This window comes from Saccostrea cucullata, unplaced genomic scaffold (assembly GCF_032062105.1).
Source record: "Saccostrea cucullata isolate Sc308-1 unplaced genomic scaffold, CSIRO_AGI_Scuc_v1 ctg1569, whole genome shotgun sequence".
In the NCBI taxonomy this organism is placed as follows: Eukaryota; Metazoa; Mollusca; class Bivalvia; order Ostreida; family Ostreidae; genus Saccostrea; species Saccostrea cuccullata.
The window spans coordinates 1,438-28,940 of record NW_026939710.1 but is presented as its reverse complement, the minus strand read 5'-3'; the positions used below and the strand labels follow the sequence as shown (position 1 = coordinate 28,940).

General features: G+C 34.1%; 1 protein-coding gene across 5 annotated transcripts in view; it reads left to right on the top strand.

Annotated features, from left to right (window-relative positions):
- The window catches only part of LOC134253727 (ADP-ribosyl-[dinitrogen reductase] glycohydrolase-like), a 29,401-nt gene extending 3,778 nt beyond the window's left edge, over positions 1-25,623 (top strand). Inside the window, exons 5-9 of one of the 5 annotated variants that reach the window (XM_062736306.1) lie at positions 6,326-6,480; positions 9,050-9,203; positions 13,351-13,506; positions 17,532-17,662; positions 25,543-25,623. In XM_062736306.1, the coding sequence (XP_062592290.1) occupies positions 6,326-6,480; positions 9,050-9,203; positions 13,351-13,506; positions 17,532-17,662; positions 25,543-25,603 (657 nt within the window). In that variant the 3' untranslated portion in view covers positions 25,604-25,623. Of the gene's footprint in view, positions 1-6,325; positions 6,481-9,049; positions 9,204-13,350; positions 13,507-15,172; positions 15,229-16,916; positions 17,291-17,315; positions 17,446-17,531; positions 17,663-20,704; positions 22,262-25,542 lie in introns of those variants that run through there. The other 4 variants (XM_062736307.1, XM_062736309.1, XM_062736308.1 and 1 more) reach the window with 4 other exon arrangements.
- Positions 25,624-27,503: the final 1,880 nt, after the last annotated feature.

Genomic DNA, 27,503 nt, shown 5'->3' with positions numbered 1-27,503 from the left:
CATTAGGACAAGATTGTATCATGATAAAGACATGGTCACATGATAAGAATGTGATCACATGATTAGAACATGATGATATGAATAGAAAATGATAGTCACATAATCATAAGAGTGCAACAATAAACCGTTTGATGGTATACCACTGTTCATTTTTTTCAACAGTTCTGTTCACGATACTAGAAACTGATATTACGGTTCAGTTCAATAATTATCCGGATCATCCTTTTTAGCTCTACTGGTCAGAGACCAGAAGAGCTTATGCGATAGTAAGGTGTCCGTCGTCCGTCCGTCCGTCTGTCTGTCCCCTGTCTGTAAACAATTTTTCAAAACGCTACTCCTCCTACAGTTTTGGTCTGATTTCAATATAACTTGGCACACAAGTAGACTACACTAAGATACATAAAATAGTGCATCGGTTTTTGATTTCGGTGAACGGTGTTGCCATGGTTACTAAAAATAGAATTTTCTTTGAAATTCCTTTAAAACACTACTACTCCTCCTACAGTTTTGGTCTGATTTCAATATTACTTGGCACACAAGTAGACTACACTAAGATACATAAAATATTGCATTGGTTTTTAGCTCTTCTGAGCCAAAGGCTCAAAGAGCTAATGCTATGGCCATTTGTGCGGTGTGCGTCGTGTGGTGTGCGTTAACTTTTTATACGCCCGTCTTAAGACGGGACGTATTATGTTATAGGCTTCGTGTCCGTCCGTCTGTCCGTCTGTCCGTCTGTCTGTTAGCTTTTTCGTTTCCGGCTCATAACTTTAATACTACTACAGTGCAGGGAACTAATTTTGTTACATAAACCAGCATCAGGATCAGCATAAGTAGGATCAGGATAGAACTAGCATCAGCATCAGCTTTTAAAAAACCAGCATTACCTGGATCAGCATCAGCAAGGAAAGGATAGAACTAGCATTGACCAAAGTGAAAACAGATAAAGGAAAGTCATTTAATACAAATTACAAATAAAAATTACCCCAAAAATTATTTTTAATGGCTTAAAATAGCGATGCTGTTTTTGAATTATCCACTTCCGGCAGGATAATCCTACTTCCGGTAGCATTACTAGCATTGACCTAGTTTCAAACCAGCATCAGGATAAGGATTAAACCAGGATCAGGATAAGGATAACTAGCATCAAAATCAGCAAGCAAAGGAAGCATCAAAATCAGCAAGCATAGGAAGCACCAAAATCAGCATTGATGCTGTAACAAAATTATTTCCCTGCACTGTAGGCCTAGGATTATCAAACTTTGTCATCTGATGCATCTTGGGTAGAAGGTGTGTCGCGCACAAAAAGTAGGTCGCTCTGACCTTTAATTAAGAAGTTAGAGCCAAATATGGAAAAATCCTTTCCGGCCCATAACTAGAAAACCATAAGACCTACAATCATCAAACTTGGCCAGTTTATGCGTCTTAGGTAGAAGGTGTGTCGCGACCTATTTCAAGGTCACTGTGACCTTTAATTTAAGTGAATTTTTTTTAAAAAATGTATTTTTTTACTCTTCATTTACACATCCCAAATAATGTAAAAGTATTGCACTGTTCTTATAAAAAAAGTGTTAAATCAAGAAAATACTTATTTTTTTAAGCATATACTTGACAGCAATCTAAAACAAATATAATGTATGTTAGAGAAATCCCATGTCTCCCATGAGTATAATTATCAGGCACTGGTCAAGAAGAATTTTGATAACAGAAAATTGCATGTCAAATTAGAGAGAAATTAATGGGTTTTGAGTGCAGCAATTAACTGACAGAGCATTGGTGTTATCTATATCCCTTGAGAATTGGGCAAATGGGTAAGCCTGTTTGATTAAAAATAGCTCTTGTTGACTAGCTTAAGTTTTGAAATGAATTTGATGAAAAGTAATTAAAACTAATTTGATATTGCATAATAGACTAATCTGATATTATGTAATATTATTAATTTAAAAACTAATTTTAAGGGGTGGGTTGAATCAGCATGTCCATATGAATTACATACTAAAACCTGTCGGACATTAAATCTCAACCAAAAAAAAAATCTGAGAGTATTTTATATGTTTTTGAAAAAAAATTATAGTAGATAGTGCAGACCCATTCATCTCTTGGTAGTAATGAGTAGACAAGCATCCAGTTAAAGATTAATTAATGAGTTCAATGAAGGAAGGCTTGCTGTCTCAGTCGCTCTGATTAGTGATTAAGCAGCCCTTTGGGGATTAGACAGAAGAACTGCTGGTCAGTTTATAACATATGTCATTTGATGGCCAGCCTTTTTTTTTTCAAAATTAATAATTTGGAATAGATTAAGTTGTTAAGACTAATTTGATGATGGGCATTTGACAAGGTCTAACACAACCAGCACAGAAATCTATCAGTGATGTAATATTTATTAGAATTGATGCCTAGATCACAGGGGATGGATAAATATTTTAAGGAATGAAAAAATCTTAGAATCAAGATTGATGTGATTTTCTTCCACCTAAACTGTTCAAGAAAATTGTAATTTTTTGACGGGCGTATCATGCTGTGGCGCGGCACTTTATTAGAATATGGGCCATAGCTCAAGAACCCCTTGGCCAATCAGTACCAAATTTGCCAAAGGGTATCCTTGGCCCAAGGGCTACCATTTATTCTAAAATAAGGGTTGGGACCCTAAAACAAGGGGAGATAATCAGGAAAACAAAACCAAAAGTACTAGTTGCTAAAAAATCTTCTTCTCCAGAACCGCCAGGCAGATTTTCACCAAACTTACATACAAGGATCAGGATATGTTGAAGATTAAAAATTGTTCAAGGCATGACCCTGGGGCAAAGGGCGTGGCCTCAAGGTCACTTTGAAGTTGACCTAAATTAACAATTAATAAAAATGTTTATATTTTGCTTACTATACGGGCTAGGATCATCAAATCTTGTAAGTTGATGCATCTTAAGACTTCACATCATGTTAACTCAAAAGTAGATCACGGTGACCTACTTTTTAAATTTTGCGGGCATTTGTTTTCAAATTGATTTGAAGGCATATTTTGGACACTTTTAGGCCTATGATCATGAAACTTAGTCAGTTGATGCATCTTGGGTCCTTAAACAACGTCAACCTAAAAGTAGGTCACCGTGACCTACTTTTTGAACTTATGACTTAACCTTTTTAAAACATTAAATCTCATTATTTCAGGCACTGAAAGGGTTAGAATCATCAAATCTTGTAAGTTGCTGCATATTGGGACCTTAAACATATTTAAGAAAAAGTAGGTCACTGTGACCTACTTTTAGAATTTTGCAGGCATATGTTTTCAAATTGTTTAAAAGGCATTGCCATTTTTTGATTACCTTCAGACCTACAATCATCAAACTTGGTCAGGAGATGCATCTTGGGACTCTGAAAAATGTTGACCAAAATTTAGGTCACGGTGACCTAATTTCGATATTTTATGGCTATATTTAAGTATCTCCGGTATTTATTGGCTTAGAATCATCAAATTTTGTGACTTGATGCATCTTGGGTTTTCGTAGAACATGGTGATCATGATGACCTAATTTTGACATTTATATCTATATTTAAATATTTCCTTTACAAATTGGCTTAGAATCATCAAACTTTGTCAGTTGATGCATCTCGGGTTTTCGGAGAGTGATGACCAAAAATTAGGTCACAGTGACCTATTTTTGACATTTTATGGCTATATTTAAGTATCTCCGGTACTTATTGGCTTAGAATCATCAAACTTTGTCAGTTGATGCATCTTGGGTTTTCAGAGAGTGGCGACCAGAAATTAGGTCACAGTGACCTACTTTCGACATTTTATGTCTATATTTAAGTATCTTACGTATTTATCGGCTTAGAATCATCAAACTTAGTCAGCAGATGCAACTTTGGACTCTGAAAAATGTAGACTAAAATGTAGGTCATGGTGACCTACTTTCAACATTTTATGGCTATATTTAAGTATCTCTGGTACTTATTGGCTTAGAATCATCAAACTTTGTCATTTGATGCATCTTGGGTTTTCGGAGAATGTCAACCAAAAAGTAGGTTACAGTGACCTACTTTCAACTTTTTATGGCTATTTTTAAGTATCTTAGGTATTAATGGCTTAGAATAATCAAACTGTGTAAGTTGATGCATTTGGGGTTTTCCAAGAATGTAGACCAAGAAGTAGTCGTTTTTGGCTAAGAATCATCAAACTTTGTCAGGTGGTGCAACTTTGGTCTCAGGATACCTAGGGTTAGAGGCTTCAATTACAAGTGATAGGTTGTACAATTTATCAGAAGAGCGATTCAAGGCCCTTGGGCCTCTTGTTTATTTCGATGAACGGTGTTGCCATGGTTACTAAAAATAGAATTTTCTGTGAAATTCCTTTAAAACGCTACTCCTCCTACAGTTTTGATCAGATTTCAATATAACTTGGCACACAAGTAGACTACACTAAGATACATAAAATAGTGCATTGGTTTTTTTTTTTTGGTGAACGGTGTTGTCATGATTACTAAAAAAAGAAATTTCTGTGAAATTCCATTAAAACGCTACTCCTCCTACAGTTTTGGTCCGATAAGATAAGATACAGAATTTAGTGCATCTTTTTTTTATTTTAATTAACGGTGTTGCCATGGTAACTAAAAATAGAATTTTCTTGATATTCCTTTAAAACGCTACTCCTCCTACAGTTTTGATTTGATTTCAATATTACTCGGCACACAAGTAGACTACACTAAGATACATAAAATAGTGCATCGGTTTTTGATTTCGATGAACGGTGTTGCCATGGTTACTCAAAATAAATTATTCTTTGAAATTCCTTAAAAACGCTACTCCTCCTACAGTTTTGATTTGATTTCAATATTACTTTGCACACAAGTAGACTACACTAAGATACATAAATTAGTGCATTGTTTTTTTTTTTGGTGAACGGTGTTGCCATGGTTACTAAAAATAGAATTTTCTTTGAAATTCCTTTAAAAACGCTACTCCTCCTACAGTTTTGGTCTGATTTCAATATCACTTGGCACACAAGTAGACTACACTAAGATCCATGAAAAAGTGCATCGGTTTTTGATTTCGGTGAACGTGTTGCCTTGGTAACTAAAAATAGAATTTTCTTTGAAATTCCTTTAAAAGGCTACTCCTCCTACAGTTTTGATTTGATTTCAATATTACTTTGAACACAAGTAGACTACACAAAGATACATAAAATAGTGCATTGATTTTTGATTTCGGTAAACGGTGTTGCCATGGTTACTCAAAATAAATTATTCTTTGAAATTCCTTTAAAACGCTACTCCTCCTACAGTTTTGGTCTGATTTCAATATCACTTGGCACACAAGTAGACTACACTAAGATACATGAAAAAGTGCATTGGTTTTTGATTTAGGTGAACGGTGTTGCCATGGTTACTAAAAATAGAATTTTCTTTGAAATTCCTTTAAAACTCTACTCCTCCTACAGTTTTGATTTTATTTCAATATTTACTTGGCACACAAGTATAGTACACTAAGATACATAAAATAGTGCATTTGTGTATTTTGATGAACGGTGTTGCCATGGTTACTAAAAAATAGAATTTTCTTTGAAATTTCTTGAAAAAGCTACTCCTCTTACAGTTTTGATTTGATTTCAATATTACTTTGCACACAAGTCGACTACACTAAAATACATAAAATAGTGCATTGGATTTTAATTTCGATGTACGATGTTGCAATGGTTACTCAAAATTGAATTTTCTTTGAAATTCCTTAAAAACGCTAGTCATCCTACAGTTTTGGTCTGATGGTATTTGGCTTTTTTTCTCATCCTTTGATATAAGTACAAACCAGTAGAGCTACAGTCTCAACAGAGACTTCTGGTTGGTTTATCATTTACAATTTCAAAATGGCTTCCGCACAAAACATGGGCTCAATGAAACTGCAGAAGCGGCAAATAAACTTGTTTCCTGTCCGATATTTAACGGGTCGAAGGATGTAATCACTTTCCTAGGGTTAGTGTTATGAGCATTTGATAAAACATTTGAGTTTGAAGTATATGATGACAAATGTCTGTATCGTGATACATATCGTACCGTGAACTGAATACTGTGATACGTATCATATCGTGTGGTAGGCGTATCATTGCACCCCTACATGATCACATGATAGGATCACATGATAGGAACATGAGTACATGATAGGAACATCACTTGAGAGGGACATGATCACATAACAAGGACAGCATGGTATCATGATTACATAAATAGGACATGATCACATGTCAGATTAAGACATACTCACATGCTAAGGACGTGATAATGACAGCATGGTTATAATGATGATTAAGACATGATCAGGGTCTATCCTTCTGTTGTAGGCGGCGGAGAGTGTATGGAGGGAGAGCCAGTGTAAGGTGGCCCCTAATGGAGCTGTGATGAGGACCAGTATCCTGGGGGTCCACAGGTTTCATGACCTAGAACAGGTGGCCAGGAACGCAGCAGATGTGGCCAGAATCACTCACTTTGACCCAAGGTCAGTTAGAGGTCAAGGTAAATTTTGTCAGAGCTTAGAATAACTAACTGTGACCCAAGGTCAGTTTGAGGTCAAGCTACATTGTAAGTTGTAGAAGAGTTTAGAATAAGTCACTATGACCCAAGGTCAGTTTGAGGTCAAGCTATGTTGTAGAAGAGCTTAGAAAAATTCATTATGATCCAAGACCAGTTGAAGTTTTATCAGAGCTTAGAATAACTCAATATGACCCAAGGTCAGTTTGAGGTCAAGCTACATGTAAGTTGTGCCAGGGGTTTAGAATAATTGACTATGGCATAAGGTCAGTTTGAGGTCAAGCTATATCTGACTGACCTAAGATCAGTTTGAGGTTAAGCTTACTTGTGTCAGAAATAAGAATCTCTAACTGTGACCTAAGGTTAGTTTGTGGTCAAGCTGAATTGTTGCAGGTGCTTAGAAATGTAAAACAACAGTTAAACTGTTTCCTAACACAGCAGAAATGTTTTAACTTACAAGTGCTGAAGACTCTTTACTGAGTAAATGGTCAATTGCTTGCATATAAAAAATATGTAGAAGTCAGAGTGGTTTTGTAGAATTGCTAGCACAAAATGCTTATTAAAAATTTCATATTAAGCAAGGTATCAAAGTTACAAATATGATTATATAATTATATAAATAACCAATACTAGTTACAATTAGAAAGATAGCAATTCTCTTGTATATTTTATCATGGTTCATTTTTAATGAAACAACTTTTCGTTGTATTTTTCTTTACAAACAAATAGAGGACAAAATATGTTATGTTGCACTCTCTTAGTGTATGCTTCACCGAGTTCAAATCTATTACAGCACTGTTACAAAGCACTTTGAAAAATTGCGCACTTTGAAAAAAAATTTTCAAAGTGCGTTAAAATTTGGGACCATATTAACGCACTTTGAAAAAAAATTGTAAGGATTGATCAATATTCCTTCAAATAATCGGTATGATAAAAACTGGATTCTGGTTTGATAACTTTTTTATGATAAAGTCACAGTAGGACCTGAGATATTGATGTTTTAAATATTTAAGGTTTTGATAAAATAAAAGGGAAAATTGACGATTGTTTAAGTTCATCAATTCGTTTCTTCTTTTTTTTAATTCTAGTCTTTGATTAGTAGATGTAAAGGTGTACAATGTATAGGGGGCACTAACAGAGGACAGCTTCAAGCAACTTAGCATTTATCATAATAAAAAGGGGCCAATTTGATTGTTCAAAACTATGAAAATTCTTTCTCTCTCATACGTTTTACTGTACTTAAAAATTTCTTGTTTTCATCTGTTTTAATTAACTCATTTATTTTTGAAAGTTTTCAATGTCATAACAGTTAGGTAAATACATATTAATTATATGAATGCTTTGAGTAAAGCATAGACATGTAGACTGGGCAAATGGCCAGGGGAGGGGGGCAGGTCTAAGTCCCCCACTTAATTTGGAAAGATATATATACATTACATAAGCATTGACAATGCAGCGTACCCTTTATAGGTTTATTGCTCCCCTCCCCCGTTTGTTACCTACACCTATGTACTGGAAAGATAAGATTTGGACTGGGGGATCTTATACCCGTCTTCTCCTTTTTTCAATGGAGTAAATCAATTCATTTTTGAGGTTAGAGTTAGGCTTAGTTTTTTGAAAGATAAGTTTAAGTAAAATAACAAAAAAAATCTTTCCATGACTAAAATATGATTTTTTTTTCAAAGTGCGTAAAGTGTCTCCATGGTAAAATATATTGATGTAGAATCTTAACGCACTTTGAAAAAATTTTTCAAAGTGCGTTGATATTGTCCCAATTTTAACGCACTTTGAAATTTTTTTTTCAAAGTGCGTAATTTTTTCAAAGTGCGTTGCCACACAGCACATTTAATTCTTAAAGAGCTGTATAAGTATGTCATTAGCTAGTTAAAGCTCACAGTATAAAGGGATCAATAAAAACAATAATTATACAAAAAATACAAATGATAAAAAAAAACTGAAACATCCAACTAGTTCCAATCCTTAGAAAAGGCTGTGAATGAATTGAGAATCTGATGTTAAGGTAGTGGTTGGGACTTCCACTTTGACATATTTGCATGAATATTCAATGTTCATATATACTAAGCTCAACTGATGAATATTTAAAAACTAGAGGTACTGTGAGCAATGAGCTCACTAAATGATACCCCCCACCTCCCATATGGTTATAACTGATGACAAAGTCAATGATTTGCCATGGCCGGGAAACACAAAATATGTGTCAGATCAAAAAGTAAAATAGGAGGTGCACAATGGCAATATGTAATAAAGATTCTGTGAAAGTTTCATTAAATTTCACTCAGTGGTATAAGAGGAGTTGCGGATAAGAGATAGGTACCCTAAAGCGTAACAGACGGACGGACGGACGGACAGACGGACGGAATTAACGATTACTATATACCCTCCCGCTTTTCAAGCGGGGGGTATAAAAACTCATAACAAGATTAACAAAATAAATAAGAAATCTTTAAAGATACCAGACCTCTGCTAGGATCAACAAAATCAATAAATACCCAAAAAATTGATATCATTCTTTATAGATGCCAGGCCTCTGCGGTTGCTGTGTCAGTTGCTTTAGCAATAATGTTGCAGAAGAAAGAGAAGCACTTTGACAGAAGGGGTCACTACAATGTTGGCGCCATCATTAAGGATAGCTATGATATTGCCGTCAGATACATTGAGGACAAAGAACAGGTATGTTTATAACCTTGACCCCTGCTCCATAATAAGGGATAGCGACAAATCTGCTGTCAGATGAATTGAAGATAAAGAACAGGTATTATGACCTTGACCTCTTTCTTTCCTCTACTTGCAGATCTCAATGCATTAGTAAGGTTTTCATTCTCTGTCCATCTGTCTGACTGTCGCTGCATAAACATTTTTCAATATTAATTTTTCATTTTGGTCAGATCTCAAGAAGACTTGGTACACAGGTAGACTAAATTATGAGATTAAAAAAAATCTGTTTATAATTGGCTTGATCTCAATACTCAAAGTTGCCATGGTTAAAGGAAATGGAATTTTTTGTGATTTTTTTTAGGGCTTTAATAATCAATATTTATATTCTTTTTGAAAGAACTTTTCTTGAACTATGAACTTGGAGTCTCACTTACTTTTGAAAATGATTAACATTTGGACATAATTTTTTATGCTTTTTGCGTGGACTTTCATATTTCACATTAAATAGTTTTTTATTAGTGGTTACCACCATTTTTTTTACCCTTTGGTCTTGCTTTAGAGTTTAACTTGGATTAGAAAAAAAATGTAACCTAAACTAGTGCTAATTGTAACGGGGACCGTTACAGATGTTCCCCAAACGCCCCCAACTCCCTTTTGGTGCCATATTCCCTGTAAGCTCCATTAATAAAATAAACTCTATGCATTTGAGACTTTAACGTTTACAAAGAAGTGTTCCAAATTCATTCAAATTTTAGCATTGCACGCGTGCAGATGTGAATGCATGTGCGTAATGACCATATCATCTTGTCTACACAATCTATATATTGTAATATACAAAATATTAAGATATTTAATCCAAAAGTATTAAAAAATACGCTCATTCAATTTTATTTTTGATTTTACTCATTTCACGTGCACGCAGGTGCATACATGAGCATGGTGACCATACCTTCTTGTAGAAGTCCATTACATCAATGTATGTTCTAAATCCTATCCCGTTTGGTTGAAAACCAAGGGAGTTATAGCTGTTTAAAGTTTAAGCCAATCAGATTGCAGCGCACGTACACGCACGTGTATGAATGTGCATATTGACTATACCTTCTTGTAGAAATCTATTATATCTATCTATGTTCAAAATCCCATCCTGTTTGGTTGAAAATCAAGGGAGTTATAGCTATTTAAAGTTTAAGCCAATCAGATTGCAGCGCACGTGCATGCACGTGTTTTCAAGACAATTGCTAGATATCACGTTGTAGGATATCCCAATGCATGGCTATGTTCAAAATTTCAGAGGATTTTGTTAAAAAGCAAGAAAGATATTGAGACTTTAGTTTCAGCCAATCAGAGCGAAGCGCACGTGCATGCGCGTGAGATCTTGCTATTTTGACCATGTCATCTTGTCTATGCTTCAAATTTATCCTTATATTATGAGTTTCAAAGCATTTCATAAAAAATTGAAAAAGTTACGTCTATATATCAATTATATTGGACATTTCTCGTGTTGCACGTGCGCGCTCTTCAAAGCACACGTGCATGCCCATGCTTTCATTATAACATCTTATATATCATGCTGTAGATATCCCAAATATATGACTATGTTCAAAATTTCAAAGGATTTTATCAATAAACAAGAAAGATATTGAGACTTTAGTTTCAGCCAATCAGAGTGAAGTGCACGTGCATGCGCGTTGGTTCTTGCTATTTTGACCATGGCATCTTGTCTTTCCTACTAATTTGTCCTTATATTATGAGTTTCAATGCATTTCATCCAAAATTGAAAAAGTTACATCTTTATCAATTATATTGGTCATTTTTCATGTTGCACGTGCGCGCTCTTGCAAGCACGTGCGCGCAAAATGACCTTCGTTCGGCAAATCTACATAACATGTCTACTGACCCTAAAAACATTTCGCCTTACTCGGATGTGTAGTTTGCAAGATCATTCGTGGACAAAATTTTCCCAGGAAGAAGAAAAATAATAATAATAATAACTAGAAACGATCTCGTTGCAAGCAACGAGTAGGTCTTCCGTCTGATTCCGAAAAATAACCCATAAAATCGAGCTGAAAATGGATTAAACATATTTTGGACACACTGGTAATTGAAACGGGTCACTAGCGTGTAAATTCAAAACGCTTATCGATTACGCTATTTGAACAACTACTCTTACTTCACTTGTATGTACATATAATTCTGCAACAGTTAATCTGTCTTGGAATTATGAAAGAAGGGTCACTATTCATAATTTCGCACCAAACGCAACGAGTAAATCTTAGCGAATTTCTCTTGGAATGTTCATGGTCCTTCGGATGAGACGGTATAGACCGAGGCCCCGTATCACAGCAGGTGTGGCAGGATAAAGATCCCTCCCTGCTCAATGGCCCTGAGTGCCGAGCATAGGCCTAAATTTGCAGCCCTTCACCGCCAATGGTGCCGTCTCCATATCAGTGAAATATTCTGGAGAGGGACGTTAAACAGTATACAATCAATCAATCAATCGTATATAGGCAAATAACACTAAAGCAGTGAAACAGCTATGAATGGTTAATTTTTCAATTTTCAATCACGAAAGTTGACTATTCCGATTACTTACACTTTCATGAAAAAGGTGGTAATTTTCACCGAAAAAATTCCTCGATCCCCTTACGAGGGTCAAGAAATAAGATTCCATTATGTTCAATAATTTGCATTAAGAAAATAAAATGTTTATATAGGTCAATTAAACAGTCTTTGAAAAATTGTTATCTTTAAAAATAAAATATGTTCTTATTGTAACAGTTGTCCTTCCTATTGATTTAATATGACACAAGTGTGCATTAGAAAACAGTAGTCACGTTTTTACTTCCTACATTCTTGAAAAACTATTTATTATAACTATGATTTAAGCTATGTGTTACCGTGATGCAAAACAAAAGATATAGATATTGTACTTCATTTGCACATTAATTCTTTTCTATTTCTACTTTGAGAAACAACCAAAACCAATTAAAGAAGACTTGTAAGTAGACCTTGGATAATAAATGTAGTTTGACACCGAATTGCAACGAACCTACGACGTGACAAACCAAGTATCCCTACACATTTCATTGCTCCTTATGTTACTTTCGTTCAAGCAAACGCTCGGCTGCCTCTATAAACCCCTATTGCGAAATGTCGGAATTGACAGAGACCGCCGCCATTAAGATCCCGCTTCAGACTTTTGAATGTTAATATCTCGGGTTCGAATTCATCAATTTACAAACAAATTATATATTCAGCCTAATGAGAAATGTTTCTATCAACCATACAAATATGATTTGAAAATATTGAAAATCAAAAAAGTTCAAAAATTTGACTTTTTTTCTTTGCATGCCGTTACGACAGGAAGTAGAGACGAAGTACAAAAGATCGCGTCTTGGATAGTACTTATCACGATCTATAATCCCTGAAAGTTTCACAGTGATATCTTTTACCGTTCTTTAGATTATCCGCGAACAAGATGTCAATTTAAAATCAGAAAATTGTCCGTAACTTGGCACCAGAGAGGAATTTCCAAAAAATCTCCAGGATATAATAACTGCAGATAGCAACACATTGTTCCAGCAAATTTCATAAAAATCAATCCAGTAGTCTTCGAGAAATCACGCGCACAAAATGTGATGGTCAGAAAAATAATAATTATAACGAGCTCAAGCTAGCTTCAACGCCTTTTGCGCTGAAAAGATATAGACTCAAAAAAGCAATTTAGCAATCCTTCCTCTATCTTCACTGAAAATTTCAAGTCAATATCTTCATTCGTTTTTTAGTGATTGCCCGGACAAGCTGACCCTCTTAAAATCAGTAAATCGTCCATATCTCACGACCGGAAGTGACGACGTACTTATAAAAAATTTCCAATAAGGTTCAGACCAATATCTATCAGATCTGAAAGTTTCGTGAAAATCGACCGAGCCGTTTCATAGAACTGGCGTGCACAAAAATCGGTAAGAAAAAAAATAATAATAATAATAATAATAGGGAAAAAGAAACCGAACGAAAACAATAAGGTCTTCCGTTGGAAACGGAAGACCTTAATAAGAAACAGAGTAAAAACAATATGTTCCCCAACTTCGTTTGGGGAACATAATTACTGATATGGGGGCATTTATATTTCACAAACACATCTTGTTTTTTTTCTTGGTAGAAACATGAGCTACTGACCTACATGAAGTGTTCAGATATAAAACAACTAAAACTATCAGGACCAGAGATTGGTTACACGTTCAAGACCATGGGCTCTGGATTCTGGGCACTCAAGCAGAATGATTTCCGCAAAGCCATCACAAAGATTGTCATGCAGGTGAGACAAAGCCATTACAAAGATTGCCATGCAGGTGAGTCAAAGCCATCACAAAGATTGTCATGCAGGTGAGTCAAAGCCATCACAAAGATTGTCATGCAGGTGAGACAAAGCCATCACAAAGATTGTCATGCAGGTGAGACAAAGCCATTACAAAGATTGTCATGCAGGTGAGTCAAAGCCATCACAAAGATTGTCATGCAGGTGAGTCAAAGCCATCACAAAGACTGTCATGCAGGTGAGACAAAGCCATCACAAAGATTGTAATGCAGGTGAGTCAAAGCCATCACAAAGATTGTCATGCAGGTGAGACAAAGCCATCACAAAGATTGTCATGCAGGTGAGACAAAGCCATTACAAAGATTGTCATGCAGGTGAGACAAAGCCATCACAAAGATTGTCATGCAGGTGAGACAAAGCTATTACAAAGATTGTCATGCAGGTGAGACAAAGCAATTACAAATATTGTCATGCAGGTGAGTCAAAGCCATCACAAAGATTGTCATGCAGGTGAGTCAAAGCCATCACAAAGATTGTCATGCAGGTGAGTCAAAGCAATTACAAAGATTGTCATGCAGGTGAGACAAAGCAATTACAAAGATTGTCATGCAGGTGAGACAAAGCAATTACAAAGATTGTCATGCAGGTGAGTCAAAGCCATCACAAAGATTGTCATGCAGGTGAGTCAAAGCCATTACAAAGATTGTCATGCAGGTGAGTCAAAGCAATTACAAAGATTGTCATGCAGGTGAGTCAAAGCCATCACAAAGATTGTCATGCAGGTGAGTCAAAGCAATTACAAAGATTGTCATGCAGGTGAGTCAAAGCCATCACAAAGATTGTCATGCAGGTGAGACAAAGCCATTACAAAGATTGTCATGCAGGTGAGTCAAAGCAATTACAAAGATTGTCATGCAGGTGAGACAAAGCAATTACAAAGATTGTCATGCAGGTGAGTCAAAGCCATCGCAAAGATTGTCATGCAGGTGAGACAAAGCCATCACAAAGATTGTCATGCAGGTGAGTCAAACCAATTACAAAGATTGTCATGCAGGTGAGACAAAGCAATTACAAAGATTGTCATGCAGGTGAGTCAAAGCCATCGCAAAGATTGTCATGCGGGTGAGACAAAGCCATCACAAAGATTGTCATGCAGGTGAGACAAAGCAATTACAAAGATTGTCATGCAGGTGAGACAAAGCAATTACAAAGATTGTCATGCAGGTGAGTCAAAGCCATCACAAAGATAGTCATGCAGGTGAGACAAAGCCATTACAAAGATTGTCATGCAGGTGAGACAAAGCCATCACAAAGATTGTCATGCAGGTGAGACAAAGCCATTACAAAGATTGTCATGCAGGTGAGACAAAGCCATTACAAAGATTGTCATGCAGGTGAGACAAAGCCATCACAAAGATTGTCATGCAGGTGAGACAGAGCCATTACAAAGATTGTCATGCAGGTGAGACAAAGCCATCACAAAGATTGTCATGCAGGTGAGTCAAAGCCATCACAAAGATTGTCATGCAGGTGAGACAAAGCCATCACAAAGATTGTCATGCAGGTGAGTCAAAGCCATCACAAAGATTGTCATGCAGGTGAGACAAAGCCATCACAAAGATTGTCATGCAGGTGAGTCAAAGCCATCACAAAGATTGTCATGCAGGTGAGTCAAATCTAAGCTAATTTACCTGGAGATTGATCATCTTAGCTTAAGGTTCATTGTTATTCTGATAAGAGAGGTAACTCCTTAATGATATAAATGTCTATTATTCCTTTAGTTAAAGCGAGTTAAAGCGTCTTTGTTGCCCAATTTTGCCCCGCAATCTATGCTATAATTGTTTGTATTTTACTCATAAAATACATTTCTTTAGGAAAATCATACGGTTCAAGTAACAGTTTATATGATGCAGAGGGTTCATGAAGCTTAAAGTCAGACGAGACGTTCCTCAATATCTGTTTTGTATATCTTTGTAACATATGAAAAATATTCAAAATTTTAATTTCATTCTGCTTTCGGAACCAGTTTCTAATTGTCTTTTAAAAATCCAGACACTTAAACATATCGTATCTTGCAGAAATGCCTGGTAAGGTACCTCAATTTTTTGTGCGTAAACATGTTTAAGTAGCAATACTTCAATGACAAACCATTAGAAAATTTTATCTGTTATTAAGGAACGTCTCATCTGTCCTTAAGAAAAGAATTAAATAAAGGAAATAATAAAATTAAAAATCTTGAGGAATCAAAGCATCCAGAGATTGTGCATTCTTCTGAAATCTGAAATTAAAATTGAAACTCCACATCTTGCACAAAGACAAAAAACTGAGAACAGACTTAAGTCAAAACTTAAAATAAAATTATAACTTTTGAAATGATTTTGATAACAAGCAAACATTTTAATATGTGTTCTAATTTGAATATTATATAATCCTGCAAATTTTGGATGATATATGTATTTTAAAAAATGACAAGCTATTCAAAATCAAAATTTGGACATTAGTCTATTCTCAATTTATGGCCTCAGGTTATGGTCTCCAGGCCAGGTAACTGGAGACGGACAATAGCTCGGAGGACTGATGTGTTGTCTTATTTAGGGAGGAGCCTCTGTAGCGGGAGCTCTGTTGTGGTGTAAGGATTTATGTGTTGTTATTTATAGGGGGAGATGCAGATACCATTGCCTCTGTAGCTGGAGCTCTATTGAGGTATTAGGATTGATGTGTTGTTATTTATAGGGAGGAGATGCGGACACCAATGCCTCTCTATCTGAAGCTCTATTGGGGTATTAGGATTGATGTGTTGTTATTTTTAGGGAGGAGATGCGGACACCAATGCCTCTCTATCTGGAGCTCTATTGGGTTATTAGGATTGATGTGTTGTTATTTATAGGGAGGAGATGCGGACACCAATGCCTCTCTATCTGGAGCTCTATTGGGTTATTAGGATTGATGTGTTGTTATTTATAGGGAGGAGATGCGGACACCAATGCCTCTCTATCTGGAGCTCTATTGGGTTATTAGGATTGATGTGTTGTTATTTATAGGGAGGAGATGCGGACACCAATGCCTCTCTATCTGGAGCTCTATCGGGTTATTAGGATTGATGTGTTGTTATTTCTAGGGAGGAGATGCAGCCTCCAATGCCTCTGTTGTGTTGTTATTTATAGGGAGGAGATGCGGACACCAATGCCTCTCTATCTTAAGATATATAGGGGTATTAGGATTCATGAGTTGTTATATATAGGGAGGAGATGCGGACACCAATGCCTCTCTATCTGGAGCTCTATCGGGTTATTAGGATTGATGTGTTGTTATTTCTAGGGAGGAGATGCAGCCTCCAATGCCTCTGTTGTGTTGTTATTTATAGGGAGGAGATGCGGACACCAATGCCTCTGTTGTGTTGTTATTTATAGGGAGGAGATGCTGACACCAATGCCTCTGTAGCTGGAGCTCTATTGTGGTATAAGGATTGATGTGTTGTTTTTTATATTGAGGAGATGCGGACACCAATGCCTCTGTTGTGTTGTCTTTAATAGGGAGGAGATGCGGACACCAATGCCTCTGTTTTGTTGTTATTTATAGGGAGGAGATGCGGACACCAATGCCTCTGTTTTGTTGTTATTTATAGGGAGGAGATGCGGACACCAATGCCTCTGTTTTGTTGTTATTTATAGGGAGGAGATGCGGACACCAATGCCTCTGTTTTGTTGTTATTTATAGGGAGGAGATGCGGACACCAATGCCTCTGTTTTGTTGTTATTTATAGGGAGGAGATGCGGACACCAATGCCTCTGTTTTGTTGTTATTTATAGGGAGGAGATGCGGACACCAATGCCTCTGTAGCTGGAGCTCTATTGGGGTATTAGGATTTATGTGTTGTTATTTATAGGGGGAAGATGCGGATACCAATGCTTCTGTAGCGGTAGCTCTCCTTGGGTGTAAGGATTGATGTGTTGTTATTTAAAGGAAGGAGTTGCGGATACCAATGTCGCTCTGTTGCTGGACCTCTGTTGTGTTGTCTTTTTTAGGGAGGAGATGCTGATACCAATGCCTCTGTTGCTGGAGCTCTTCTGGGGTGTAAGCTGGGACTCGAGGCCATTCCTCAGACATGGACGGAGAATCTTAAACATAAAGAGTGGCTCGACCAAAAAATGGACAGGTAATATTGATAATGATACATTCTTGAATGTCCCTCTCGAGAATTTTGCACTCATATGGAGACGCCACCGCTGGCTGTTTTAGAGAGGCAAATTTTGTCCCAAACTCGGGACTCAAAGCCATTGAGCAGGGAGGGATCTTTTTCGTGCCAGCACCTACTGCGACACAGGGACTCAGTTTATCCTGTCTCATCCGAAGGACTGGTCTCCAGGTCCAACAGTGGGATTCAAACCTGCAAAGTAAGGATTGACTCCTTACCTCGCGACTCTAGGGCAGATGCTCTAACCAAAGTGACAGTGCCATGCAGGTGACTGGACAGGAAATAGATCCACCATACTACACCAACCCAAATGTAATAGGGGAACAGGTAGGATAAGGATAGAGACAGGGTGTAGAGGAGGAGATTTATACTGGAATCACCTGTAGTTTTGACCCTCTTTTTGTAAATAACTTTTTTCTTCAGGGGCTCGATGGTAATTTTCTCTTGAATTTTTTAATGAGGGATTTCTTTGTATTTTTGTAAAATAAACATTTATATATCACTTGAGAAACTGGGTATCTTTAAGTTATATTATGTTTTAAAAACTTAAAGGAAAAAAAAGTTATATTTGGCTCGAAATATTTCATTTAACATGACTTACTATGTTCACAAAAAGAGTCAAATTCTTGACTTGCAGATCTAAGTTTCAAATGTAAAAGGTGAAGATATTAAGGTTATCCGATCCTCAGGTTCTGAAAATCAGGCATTGAGTCATTGAAAATGCTCACAAAGATGTCTCTAAATTCTCAAATTAAATTGTTTTACCCACAGTGATTCTTTTAACTCCATCTTTAAATTTAATCATATTATATTGGGAAAATTAGAAATCTCAAATAATTTTTCAGGAAATGCGATTTAAACTACCTACTGCATATTTTTAAATTGATAATTGATCAAGTAATACATTTTAGGGAAAAAAAATTATAGGTATCCAGGCATTAGAATTTTACACTTATTTGGTACTTTACTTTCTCCTACTTACTTCCATCGTTTCATAATGCATAGTGTATGAAGTGTTTCCTTTTAAAGAAAACACCGTAAATCACTTCTAATTTCAAATCATGCTTATAAACATTGGTAACTAAGGCTAAATTAAAAGAAATCCGATTTTTTTAAAATATGCAATTTTACCTAATTTTATTAGGTACAAATGTCAACTTTTTAAATACCGTTTGTTAAAACTTCAAAGAACATTGAATCATATGTAGAGGCATAAAATGAAAATTGTTGCATGAAAAAATTTCAATTTCAAGCTTCATTTGAAGACTTTTTGAATTAAATAATAAATTAAAGAGTTATCCTTCCTGGCTGATGATCGTATATCCTTAAATAAAGATAAATTTCATAAATTCAGGAAAGAAAATAAAATCATGGACAGGGCACAAAGCGGACCTCTTGAAAAAACAGAGGTGGGATCAGGTGACTTTGAGGAGTAAGCATCCCCTATCAACTTATATATTGCTAAGGCCATTTTTTTTTTATTAGTTGTTTTTCAAGACTTTTTTTTTTTAAAATAAGGTCGGTCGGTCGTAAAAAAAAAAAAAAAAGACAGTTGAAAAATTGTCGTACTAAACAGATTACGATAAAGTACTTTAGAGTACACTAGTATTAAATATTTCAAAAACTTCTACATGCAAATTAAACTGCCTTTTGTATGTCATTCTACTTTAGTTTAACATCATTATATTTTAAACAAAAGATGTATGTTCTCCTTAGTTAAATATAGTTTAATAATTTTAATTTTTGATTTGATGTTGTGATTTATCGTTATAATCCTGATCTAATTTAACTTGGAATGGTTCCCTGTTAATGTGAAAAATATTTACGTTATTCAATTAATTTAATTTTTGATGAAAAAAATTTAGTTGATTGCAACTACCATTATTTATATAAATATGGCAATTAAATAAATTTCAAAAGTTTAATTCTCACTTGTAAAATTGAATCATATTTAAATAGCAGTTTTGATAGAAATTCAAAATAAAATTAATAGATTTAAATCATTATCATGTTTTCTCAGTGGGAATTGCACTTCATGACCTATATACTGCATGTATTTACCATTAACAGAGGAATGGAGGAAATTCGGAATAGAGAAAAAACGATCATTTTTGGAAGTAAACAAGTCAAGCAGAATTGCAAAATAGATAAGATTGTGGATATTTACGAAGAATAGAAGCATACTGCATTAAAAATTTTCATTTATTGAAGACATAACATTAGATCAGAGGACAATTAATTAATCAGGACAAGTCTTCAACCCAGTCGGTCATATGGACGGTACCGGGAGGTACAAGATGTATGTGTAATTTGATCTCAGACATTTCGATTTTCTATCAGTTTTGCCTGTAGGACAAATGGTTTTTGGAAACACTGTATTGATGACATGCTCCTTTCCATGGTCGTCACCATTTTTGCAGCATGTGACAAATTTTTCCCCAAAGTTTAGCTTCGTATTTTTTGGCGACAATTTCAATTGTTAAAAAAAAGCCTAATAAAAATTTTATTTTTTTTTCAATTTCTCAAATTTTAAGTCGGCGATCTTGAAAAACAACTAATAAAAAAAGTGGCCTAACATATATTGCTAACGTATTATCAATAAGAAGTCAAGAGTCAACTGTGTATTTAAAAAAATTGCCTGAAAATTAGCATGGAACATTCGAGTCATCAAAAAGGTACCTTTTTACTAGCTGTGTTTTGACCCTGTCCCCAGGTTGTTAGACTTACAGTTGAAAATCTGAGGATAAATCTTAGATTATTGTTCTAGCTTTGAAAAGAGAAACATTAAAAGTCTATACTTAGACACAGCTGCCTGTGACTTAAGTTCATTGGAATATTGGATAATTATGTTCAATGTTACAGGTTTAAAAAGTATTGCCAGAATTTTAAAAACACACAAACGCAATTTGAAAAACAATATTTTATACCTGTAAATATTAGATACAACTTGATAAAAAATGATATGGATGAAAAACTAATCAAATAATTTCACAATTATTAAAGGTACTTTTCAATGATCAATGAGGGCAATGTTGGGACAGAGGAAAAACCAAGTTCATAAAGTAGAATATTGGATGTTAGTGTTAGTGCGATATTTGGGATCAGTGCAATATTGGATATCAGTGCAGTATTGAACATCAGTGCAATATTGGACATCAGTGCAATTTTGGACATGTCTCTATTTGTTTTTTTTTTCTTGGAGACGAAGACTGGATTGTTCAACAAAGTACAGGTGATCATGTTCATGATTGGACTCTTATTTCTTTAGTGTGAGATGTGTAATTTAATGTATATTGCCAATTTAAAGCCACGGCTAATTTTCATGTTTTTTATTATCTACTTTTTTTATTTATAAGCGAAAGGTAATTTTTAAGTCCATTTTTTTTTATTATTGTTGCATATTACCTTTGATAAAGGCAAGAAAAAAAAATTGCTAGGAATCTCATGTAATCATATGAAAATGAAATTCTTGTGAAGATATTGTGATTAACAGTACAAATGCATTAAGCAAAACTACAAGTTCTTCAGATTTTGGATCTTGTCCTTTTGGTATTTGCATGCAGCAAATAATTTGAATAAAGAATGCTTTTTTTAGATAGGATATAGAAAAGATTTTTATTTCTTTAAATGAGCCCTTCAATAAACAGACACTGGTCCTACGTTTTTATTTGAAGTCATTATATTTCAACAAAATAACAGCTGATTAAATCAAAATTGTAAAACCAAAGAATCACAAATCATTTAACATTTTAGACAAGACATTTTAGCTCAATTGTTCCTAAAGGAGGACTTTTTATGTATTTCTTTTAAACTTTTTGACCTTTAACGAATTTTTGCTTTTCTTTACACCAAAGTGCTCAGGTTTATAATTTATCTGCTCACATTCATTCTGACTTGCAAATAAATCTCTCATCGACATTCATAATTCAAACATTAAAAAAGTGAACATAGTCAACAATCTGGTAGAGGTAACATAAGGAAAAGTAAATATAATAAAAGGCAAACTAATTTAGAATCACTAACATGTAAGAAAAAAAAATATAAGAAATATATTTTGTTGTACTAAAGTGAGCAGTGCTAGATACGCTCAATCTCAATTATACGTCTTAAATTTCATTAAAAATATTGCTCATATATCAATGATTCCATTTGATCGGCTTAGATATCAAAGAATCCTATTTTCCTGCTTATGTTTTCAAAGATTAATTTTGTCCTACTCATGTTATTAAAGATTTTTTTTGTCTTGGTCATAGATCAAAGACTATTTTCGACCTGCTGATATGTCAAAGATTCATTTTGACCTAATTATAGACCAAAGACACTTTATTACGTGACACTATGTGATCATAAATCTAGATCATTTCTGCAAGATCAAGATCATTTGTAGGAAAACTGAGTATTTTTGTCTTATCCATAACTTTGCTGTTGACAACCAGTTAAAAATACTTAACACAGAAGGCTACATTCAAAATCATATAATTAAGTTCGTATTTAGTATATTGTATTGGTGATAAGAAAACACACATTTCCTTTTTTTCACCTAGTGCTTCCAGCCTCAATTCTCTGCTCTCATAAGGAGAACAGGCCTCCGTATGATTGTGTAGACATACGTTGTACATCTACTAATTATTTTCTAAAAATAAATAAATGATGAATAAATAAATAAACCACCGTGTTGCTACAATCATTTTTGGTGGCCGACCATACGTGTAGTTAAATGTTAAAATAATATAAAGAGAAAATGAAGATGAGGTGAGGAAAATTGCAAATAGGAACAAAAAAAGGGGGGGGGGGTGATTTTGTTCAATAACTTCTGAACATAATTTAAATATAAATTAAAATGAGAAGGGGGGTCAAATACATATTTGGAAGGTGTGTAAGTGTATAAAATTAGCTTTAAAATGATACAAGGAAGGGGGGGGGGGTTAAATAATCTAGTTTTGCTATATTGTTTTTATTTAGCTTGAAAAATCGTATAAAATTGCCGCTTATACCGATTAAAATTAAATTTTAGATAAGGTTTTAAAAAATTAGCAATAGTACTGTACAAAGTTAAAAGCATACAGGAATAATAACCTTGGCATTAAACATAATTATTAGCAAACAGATAAGTACATACATTTTTGAATATCAACATATAAATATATATTTATGTGTGCGTATATGTGAACAAAAATCAAAAATTTAATAAAGAAAATGACCAGGAAGGAGTTAAGCTAAATTGAATTTAGAAATTTTGGTTTGTGCTATAGCATAATTATAATTCTAAAAGATGCCAAAAGGCCAAAAGATATCCGTTTTATCGGCTAAAATTCCAGTAATTTTGAAAGGGAACTATCAGGTGCTAGAAGCACAAGATGAAAAAAAGAAAATGTGTATTTTCTTATCACCAATACAATATACGAAATACAAACATAACTTTGCTGTTGACAACCAGTTAAAAATACTTAATACAAAAAGGCTACATTCAAGATCATATATTATATAGTTCAATGTCTCCTGTAATGACCAGTATTTAACTGCAAGGTTGTTTGTGCAAGATCAAGGTCACTGGTATTATTTCAGAACTGTAAAATTTTTGTTTTATCCTTAACTTTGCAGTAGACAAACAGTTGAAATTTGTACTCTGCACAGAAATAACATTTACATTTGTCAAAGGGCATCACCAGATGTCAAATAATCAAGTTCTCTAGCAAGAATAGAATAAAAACAGAAAAAGCATTTGATCAGGAGGCCAAAGGCAGTCTTTTTTTAAATCTGTTGTTGGCATTTCAAATTTCAGGAATTTTTTTCTAGGTTATTGCCTTGGCAGACAACTCAAACTGACAAAGACATTGTTTAGTCAACAAGGTACTTTATCCTTATTAGAGATCCAAAAATATGATACAATTTGTTTTTTTTTTACTCTGAAGCAATGCGTTTTATGATGAAGTTTAGAATGAGTAAAGTTAATGATTTTTAGCAGAAGAATTCTCTATTGTATGATGGCCATGATTTGGACACTAATTAATAACTGTACAAGATTCTTTTTGTGTGAGACTGATGAAGATATTAAGGTGAGCCTTGTGGACTACTACCTCCTGTTATTTGTTGTGCTGTTTTTTTAGGGCCATGTTCAAAAAATTGCTCGGTTGCCCTCTCCCCACTGACTAAAAATGGCCCGACTCAAAAAAATTTGTAACCTCCTGGAAACATTTTTTTAATGCATCCCTGACAACAGATTCTAAGAAATTAAGAAAGATCAGCATTGATTTTGAAATTTTATGTGGATATTTTTTTGTCCCACCTTTATACCAACTTTTAGCGACTGGCTAAAAATGGTCTTACTCAAAGCATTTTTAACCTCCTGGAAACAATTTTATATCCATCCCTGATAATAGATTCTGAGAAAATAAGAAAGATCTGCATTGATGTTAATATTTTATGTGGAATTTTTTCTCCATCTTTACAGTTAGCAAACTTTTTATGCAGGGTAGAGAGAGGGCAAATAAACAATATTTTGAAGTAAGTCTGGTCTTATCAATTAATATTAATCATTATACATATTATGTTTTATATATGTGTGTGTTCCTTTGTTGTCAAAATTATTTGTATATATTTCTATTGTGATAGAGTTTACGGAACTGAGTTCAGATCTCCAGTGATGTCCTTTATTTTAACATATGTATTATTATAGTATTTAATGAAAAATGTTCAGATTAGAATTATATGTATTTTATTATTGTAATTTTATTTTTTATTTTTATTGTTATAGTTTTATAGGGTGTTAAAATTACTTGTTACGTTATGCATGTATACTTGTACATGTGTCATGAAAATTCTTTTTATTAATATTTATTATTTTTTTTTTTTTGTGATTATGTTTACAAATGTTGAAATAAAAAAAAATGCAATAAAATTATTTTAAAAAATTATTTTGATTTTTTTTTTACTTTAATTGGGAAAAACAACTTAAACATTACGAGTGGAAAGGTTTTACTACATAGTAATTTATAATTGTTCTGTGGAAGACTTTGGATGATGTCACAATGAAAACACAACAGATAGAAATGTATGATGATAACAATACAACTGATACCCCTAGGCCTGATATTTTGCCAATTTTTTTACTATGTACGTATATATTGAAAATCATGTTTATGGGAATTGTTGGGAGAATTTTGAACAATTACTCTATCACTCACGTTGTGAAGGAACTTTTGGACATTCACCCATAATCTGGGCAATTAACTTTGTTAACTAAAGCTAAAATGCATTGTCTGTCATCACATCAGGGCAACATATGTTGGAGAATTATTGAGCAAACACTTTATTCTGGGTATTTGTAGAACAATTAATATACAACTCTTCAGACCACTGATAATTAGTAAAACAAGGAACTGAGCAAATTATGCATCAGGGACACAAGTAAAGAAAACAAGTGGCCCAAGGACCACAACGTTTAGCTGAGTCACTTTGGCCCTGCTGTTCTTCACCAGATTTTTCCACATTATAAACATTACCACTAAGGGTCTTGATTTGAATAAGAAAATAATGTACACTACCCCTGGATGAATTCGCCTTTCAATTTTTCTGGTGTAGTGGCTTTTGAGAAGATTTTAAAAGTTTTTTACGAAATATTTAATGTAAAATTTTGATTCCATATTTCTTGAGATGAAGATTTTTCAAGATAAATTCTATTGTAGAAATGTAATGCCGCACTGCGGCCAAAAACTATTCTTAAGGATGCATAATTTCCTGTTAACATAATGTATTTGCATATTAACATAATTTACTTGCATGCTTCAATAAATATGTTGCATGCCTTATGCTGTAGTTAATAGGATTGCTCCATTTCATAGGATCTCTTATTCTGCTGTCGAAACCGTTGGATTTTATAGGATTGCTTCTTCTGCAGTTTAAGCAATTTTTGGATTTAAAGAACTACTTCCTCTGAAGGTCAAATGAATCCTGCAGCTTTAGTTCAACAAATAGCCCTTGCTGTTCAGTAGAATTCAAACTGTAAGAAACCCATTGTATTCTTTGAGGCATGCATATTTTTTTCTATATTATGTAGTACAGTATTAATATCAATTTAACATGAAAACATATATTTTGGTAAAAGGTTTTCATGGTTCAAACTACATGCATATCGATTGACAATATGTCAAAGACCTATGCTTCACAATGCCCAAAATATGCACTTGAAGCATTCTAAAAATGAATAGCAGCTAATTTTTAGATATTTGATAGCTCATTGTGACCTACTTTGGTTCAAGATGTCTTGGGCCCCATTTTGCATAAATTATAAAAAAAAACTTGATAATATTAATAGCGCGTTTTTGATTAATGAACTCAGTTCTTGAAAGCAATATCACAAAGAATACAAATCAAATTCAAAAGTAGACCACTGTGACCTTATTTTTCGAGCTGAGTCCCGGTGATTCTCCTCCTGTCTGATACAGACAGATAGACAGACAGGATGCAATGTGCTTACCATTTAATATATCTGCAATATAAACAGACACGCAAACATGATCACAAAATTAAGATAGATAGACACAATTAAATGAATTATGGATTTTGATTAATCTAATTTCATACTTTTTTTCCCTATAGGGTATTAATTAGCACAGATGTTCACTTTTTCAACATTTTTCTATAAATTTTCCCGTATCGAAAAAAGATAAATAACTGCAATTAATAAAATTAATGCCTTAATATTTAAAAAATACCACAAGGACTTTTAAACCAGTAAGAATCTAGTTATTGAATGAGTTTGTAAGTATTTTATGTACAAAATATAGCTGATAAAGTTAAAATTGTGTTTAATTTAAACCCATGTAAAAATCTTTTATTTATCAAGTATTCAATATACTGGCCTCCCCTCTCTTAAAAATTTTTTTTTTAATTTTGTAAACAATAACGTCTATTGACAAGGCTTTCTCCCAACACCCACAAAACGGAATTTCTCTTTAAACTTTAAGCTCTTTTTTTATTTTGTAAACAATGTCTTCTATTGACAAGGCTATCTCTCAACACCCACAAAACGGAATTTCTCTTAAACTATAATCTCTTGTTATATCTGAATATTCTCTTTGTATGCAAACTGACAATGATTTCAATATAGTTTAAGTTAATATAAACAGTGAAATTTTACACATTTGGCGGGAAAAAATAAAAACCACATCAATTTCAAAATGTCTTTGATAAGAATTTCCGAATAAGTACTTTGTTAAGGAGAGTACCCCCCCCCCCCCATCATAAAACATACAATTGTGTTAAAAGCTGTTTCGTACAATTTGTGTTACAGTGTTACAGTAAAAAGTAGTATAAATAACAAGTGCAACGCTCTTTATTCCGCCCGGAGCTTTTGCCCATCTGTTAAATGTTCTTTTTCATTTAACTAATTTTCCCGTAGAAATCGTGAATGATATATTACAACAAAATAAATTCATCGCACAGTGATAAACCTAGAAAAAGAAGATTTCAAGTTGATGGACCGGCATACACTACGGCTCAAAATTATATTTGAAAAACGAGACACCATTCCTCATGCATTTTCGCCCGGTCATAGAGTTTTCTCAAGTCATTTTTTTAAATTGCAGTGAAAGTGGGGGAAACGGGGGTATTTAATTCGTTTAATTTATTTGCTGATATAATTCTTTATTAAAGATTCATTATTGAATAAAAATAATACTAATTTGTGTGTGATAGGATAGCTACAGGTATTTAAATTTACATCGCAAACTAAATCAGATCTTTACACCAAGCCTTGTGTTCTACTTGATCTAAAATGTTTTTTGTTACGGAACGAATTATA